Source organism: Macadamia integrifolia, chromosome 5, assembly GCF_013358625.1.
Source record: "Macadamia integrifolia cultivar HAES 741 chromosome 5, SCU_Mint_v3, whole genome shotgun sequence".
NCBI lineage: Eukaryota > Viridiplantae > Streptophyta > Magnoliopsida > Proteales > Proteaceae > Macadamia > Macadamia integrifolia.
Window position 1 is genome coordinate 22,681,076 of NC_056561.1, and position 6,000 is coordinate 22,687,075.

Consider the following 6,000-nt stretch of genomic DNA (forward strand, 5'->3'; position numbering starts at 1 on the left):
TAGCCTGCCCCCTTTTACATCCCAATTATGGAATCGAATAGAAATGTGTCCATGTCTTAGTCTATAAGAATCGATTGCTTAATGGTCAATAACGGTGAGGGCCTAGATCAATTAGGCTCCACTAAAACCAACCGTTTAACCCATGATTATCTTTCCTATTGGTTATGACTATCTTTCCATAGAGTCTTTAATTATTTGGTGGGAGTACATAGTGGTACATTCATCTTTCAATAATGAATCAAAATTGGTGTGCTTAGTCTTTCCCTAGGCTTCCTACACTACAAGAAGTTAAGAATGAGGGGTTGTATCTGTTTATGTTTATGGTTATTGGTAAGGGCATGCTTAAGAGTTAAGTAAAGGTGACAGGTCCTTTGTTATATTGTTCTGAAAGTTAGTTATACCTTGGTTTCTCATTTGTGCCCTCTGCAAGGTACGACTTATATCTAACTTCCTCTGCTTTCACAAGTCAAATGCTTCTATCTATATGATGGTTATTCATGACTAGACAGAAAATATGAATCACACTCAGATAAACCCACAATTTTCTTAAGAAAATACCACTAAATGGGTCTCTGCTTTTAACATTGGAGATCATAGAAATGATTTTGTCTACAACTTGGGTCATTTGCCATTAACATTAATGCCAAAGCTCAAAGGAAAGCACTAATACCATTAGCATCAGATACAGATAGAATGGACACAGAGAACAACACAGGATGGAAAAACAGGAGGAAAAGGAAAAGTCATGCGTGACAAGTGCTTGTGCACAAGCACAGACCAACAAAAGTAAATTCTGCATCAAGTCATCGACGAGGAGTTCTAATGTGCTTCACTCACTCCCAGTACCTTATTCATAATTAGATTCTTGATCTGGCACTGACTAGTTGTCAACAATTCTTTCCCCTCCTCTCCTCCGCCCTAATAAGGTTGCCATGTACTCATCAAATATAATCACAATTGAAGTGTAACAGCATCTTTCATGTGCATATTCTGCTTTCTTGGACAATTGAACACGATAGATACTAGTTGAATATATGAACTATGATATCCTAGGTGTTGAAAATTTCTCTCTTGGCAAGGAAAACCATACTTTATTAAAAACTGAGAAGCTCTGAAAGCAGTTCACATGGAAAAATTTAATTTGAAATTTCTCAGTTTGCGCACAATCATGCCCATCCCAAAGGCACAAGCAGGGCCATTGTTCTGAAGATGAATGGCTGTCCATATCACGTGGATGTGGAAATGTTGTTGAAGAAACCAAGTTATCAGGTGGTCTGATTCCCCATACAAACAAATTACTGTTTTCTAAACCCAGTAGAAAAGTAATACACATGGAAGCAGTCCACCTCAGTTCAGGAACTACAATCCTTTTTTCATGTATTCACTCTGCAATAAACCCGCTCACAGTTTTGACATATTTAAACTGAACATGAAGTACCACTCCTTTTAAGAGTTGGGGGGGGGGGGGGGGGGGGGGAGGAATGTTCTCTTTTTAGGACCCAGCAGCCAACCAGCAAGAAGACTAGCGATGACAATGCTATCTATGTGATATGGTCTGGAAGACTCTGAACCAACCATTTCATGCATCCGTCAGAGAGAAATCTTTGGCCAAGTATCAATTTTATTTGCTAACCATACCTCAAGGATTTCTGTTGCGACTGTTGAACATGAGCGTAACAGCTTTGATGGATAAAGACCATTCTGATTACTTTCTGAACTGTTGAGAAAAAAAAGGTAAGAGGTTCTAAGCACAGGATCAACTGATTAGATCATCTAGATCCAACAGAACTCCAAGGTGGATTCATTGAATAGAAGGTCCCAGCCCTCCTGAACATTTCCCACCTTCCTCTCAAGCATCACTCATTCTAAGAGGTTTTAAATTCTTAACTGTTTCTATGCCCAGCCCTTGTTCTGTTGTCCATCTCAGAATATTGCTATGTTATTGAGAACATGAGTACCATCACCACCTTTCTGCCCCTTTCAACAATATTTTCAGGTAAAAGCTATGAATCGACAGCCTGCAACTGAGCTTAAAACCAATGAACCTCAAATACTGGATTCAAAATCTACTATATGTAATTCAGAGGATATACATTTTTATGTTGTGGAGTTGGAAAAATGATATAGGGAGCTGCTTTATGGCAAACAATAAAGACAATAAGAAAATTAAAATTTCTAGCTCTGTAATAAATATTGACCAGCATCACTAAGAAGGATTGAGAAACTTTACTAAATACAGGTTTGAGAGGCACCATTTTCTATTCAGTGTTAGAAAAATATTTATTGATTGAGACTCACATATTCTCAAATGTTGGATTTGATGCTTTGGTAGAAGAAGAAGCAGCAGCTAAATTCCAAAAATTTGAGAATGTAGAAAAGTATTTACAATCTCTATGCAATATAGAAGCCTATTTGAAAGTGGCGAGACAGAACTTCTTGCCACATTGTCAAAGATGATTCTGGCCGGAAGCTAGGACATTTACCCACCACTCCTCTTAAATATGCTATATATAATCCCTCCTCCATAACACAGATTAGTCAGCCATTGACATCAACATTATCCAGCCATGAAACTATCTGCTGGGTCGAAGGCCTCATTTTAGGGGATTCATCCAAGCAAAGGCACACTATCTCAAGAACCCGGAACATTTCCTTAGAAGTTTCCTTGTCATAGATGAATGGGTCAAAAACTTCACTTTCCCTCTTCTCCTTCTTCATCTGAAGCATCCATGAGATCAAATCTCGGCACCCTTTTGGTTTGCATATATCCATCGGTCTCCTCCCTGTTAGTAGCTCCAAAAGAACAACACCAAAGCTATATACATCACCCTTATATGTGGCCACAGAGGCTTGACCATATTCAGGAGGGATGTAGCCCAACGTTCCGACAAGATCAGTTGTCACATGAGTGTCATAAGGAAGAATGAGTCTAGCAAGCCCAAAGTCGGCTAAATGGGCTTCAAAGTTTCCATCAAGCAGGATGTTGCTTGACTTGATATCACGGTGCAGGATATGGGGCTGACATGATTGGTGTAAGTATGCCAATCCCCTTGCTGCCCCTTGTGCTATTCGAAGTCTAGTCCTCCAATCTAGTGAGGAAGCTCCATCAAGCTTCTCATGCAACCAGTAGTCCAGGCTCCCATTTTCCATGTATGAGTAGATCAATAGCCGGTCATTTCCATGCATGCAATAACCTTGAAGGAGGACAAGGTTCTCATGCCGAGCTCTTGAGAGGGCTTCAACTTCAGCTTGGAATTCCCTTTCCATCTGCCCACAGTCACCAGAGAGCCGTTTGATTGCAACCTTCTTCCCATCTGGAAGGGTAGCCCTATAGACAAGACCAAAACCGCCGCATCCAATTATATTTGCTTGGTCAAAGTTATTAGTGGATTTTAGCAGGTCATCAATGGAGAGCTCTTTATTATTCTCCTTGTGGAACAGAACCAGCAGTCTTGATCCCAATTGCTCCAAGTCTTTACTGCTGGCATCAATGCATTCTTTCTCAGGGTCACCCCTTGTCCTACAGCATGGCATTGACATAATCAAAGCCACAAGAAGAAGTAGGAAAATTGAACCCAGACCAATCCCTACAGCCATTCCAACAATAACCCCCTTGGTTCTCCCTTGTTTTGGGATCGTTGTAGGACTCTGATCAGCAGAACAAGGGCCAGATCGTACACACAGATCCTTGTTCCCTTCAAAGCTTGAACTTGGAAAAGTCAGGAACTGACCTCCTGATGGTATCCTGCCAGATAATTGATTATAAGCAACACTGAAAGTTGAAAGAAAGCTGAGATTGACCAAAGAATTAGGTATGGTTCCTGACAGATTATTATGTGAAAGATCCAAAGTCTCCAAGCTTGTCATCATTGACAACTCAAAGGGAATGTGTCCAGACAGAAAGTTTGATTTCAGATCCAAAACAAGGAGTTTCTTCAATTTTCCAAATTCTGGCCAAATTGATCCGCTGAGCATGTTATTGCTTAGGACCAACGAAGGAGGGAAGCTGCCAATCTGATTATACTGCAATGCCCTTCCAGTTTGGTTCCGTTTGATGAAAAACGGAAAGTCAGGCGAGGCCACTTTGAATGAGACACTGCCGTTGATGAGGCCTTCCAGTGTAGTCAACCTTTTAGGGATTTCTCCAGTAAGAGAGTTGTTTGATAAGTCCAAATAAAATAGAAACTTCATCTCACCCAACCAATCTGGAATGTTTCCACCCAGCTGGTTCCATGAGAGATCCAAAAGCTGCAAATTGGTGCAGTTACTCAACCATGTCGGAATTGAACCTGTGAGACCACAGTTTGGAATAATAAGGGTGTTCAGACTGGGGAAGTTTAGGCTTGCATCAAAAGGCATCCCTTCCTTTCGGAAATTCGATGTAAGAACCAGAGTTGTAAGGTTTCTGCATTGTTGTAGAACCCCAAGAGCAGCTGAAAGATTCTGGAGGTTGGTGTTCGAGAGTGACAGGTAAGAAAGTGCATGGAGGTTCTTGAAGCTCTCTGGGATTTGGCTGTTGATATTGTTCCTGGCGAGATTTATGGTTCTCAGTTCTTTACAGGAGGAGAGAATATCAAGGATTGGATCATGGAATTGGTTAGAACCGATATCCAGGGAGGTGAGAGAAGCCATGGCTGAGCAATTAAGATTGAATGAACCACCCAACGAATTGTTCCTCAGATCAAGGGAGATGAGGGTTGGGGAATTCGACAAGGAAATGGGTAAGCCACCAAAAAATTTATTTGAATGGGCTGAAAAGCGTTGTATCACTCTGAGACGATTGAAAACATCTGGGATTGATCCAGAGAAGTTATTGAAGGAGATATCCAATTCGACAAGGTGTGTCAGGTTACCAATCTGATCACTTAGGGACCCAGAAATCATGTTGTCCTGAAGATACAATTTCCTCAACTTTGGTAGCAGAAACATATCCTGAGGCAAACCCCCAGATAGATTATTTGAGTTGAGAGAAAGATGTTGCAATGAAGTACAATTTCCAAAACCAAGAGGAAAATTTCCATAGAAGAAGTTCATGGAGAGATTAAGAACTTGAATTCGGGTTGAGTTATTACAGATACCAGGACCAATGTCACCCTCAAACATATTCTCAGAAATGTCAAGATACTCAAGAGAGGGTAGATCAGTCTCAAGTGGAAGCACGCCAGAGAAATCATTATAGCTCAAGTCAAGGACTTTCAAGTTTTGCAAATGAAATAGATTGGAAGGAACAGTACCTTTGAAGAAATTGTGAGACAGATTCAAGAATTTCAGCTGATCCAGACCAGCCAAGGATTCAGATAAATTCCCTTTCAATTTTTTTCCCTCAAGCTCCAAGCCAACAACCCTTTTACCCGAATCTGTAGAATTTTGCACTCCCAAGGCTGAAGAAGAGCAATTGACGCCAACCCAATTACAGCAATCAGAAGAGCCATTACTGCCCCACGAAGCAATTCCTGATTCCAAGCCCTTCAAGAAACCCTCCAATGCTCTGAGGTCCTTAGAGTTGCATGTCACGTTCTGAGAATTCAAGACCCGAATTTGAAAGCAGAAGCCAAGGAAAACGACCAAAACCCAGAAATCTCCAACACCCATCTCGAAAAATAGCTCTTCAAGGAATTAAGCACCCGTTTCAGAATCAGGGCCCATTCCCAGAAAAACCCATTTCAGATACTGAAATTTCTGGTCTGGGGTTTATGATTTCTTCTATACTCTTCAAGATCAGAAGAACAAACAACCAATCTAACAAGCAGAGCAGTACAATGAAACTGACGAATAGAGAAGAAGTATATAACAACAGAGACGAAGTAGATTGAACGGCAAAGGAAAAGGAAAAGGAAAGACAAATTTGTCAGAAAGATTGAGAAAAAATTAGAGTAAGAGTAATTAAGAGAAAGCTATTAGCTTTTTGACTCCTAACCGTTTTTAGGTACTCTGAAACTCTGATCGAGGCTTCTCAACTTTGCTTCTATCTGCGTGTAGAGTGAGAAACAAGCTAGGAAA

The 6,000-nt window shown here is 40.7% G+C and overlaps 1 protein-coding gene across 1 annotated transcript; it reads right to left on the minus strand.

Annotated features, from left to right (window-relative positions):
• Positions 1-2,225: 2,225 nt before the first annotated feature.
• LOC122080072 (phytosulfokine receptor 1-like) lies at positions 2,226-6,000 on the minus strand. Its single transcript, XM_042646948.1, has one exon. It carries the CDS (start codon positions 5,590-5,592, stop codon positions 2,539-2,541), a length of 3,054 nt encoding a protein of 1,017 aa, XP_042502882.1. The 5' UTR covers positions 5,593-6,000; the 3' UTR covers positions 2,226-2,538.

Bases quoted from the DNA above. Each gene is read 5' to 3' on its own strand.
- LOC122080072 (XM_042646948.1), bottom strand. From the start codon at position 5,592: ATGGGTGTTGGAGATTTCTGGGTTTTGGTCGTTTTCCTTGGCTTCTGC.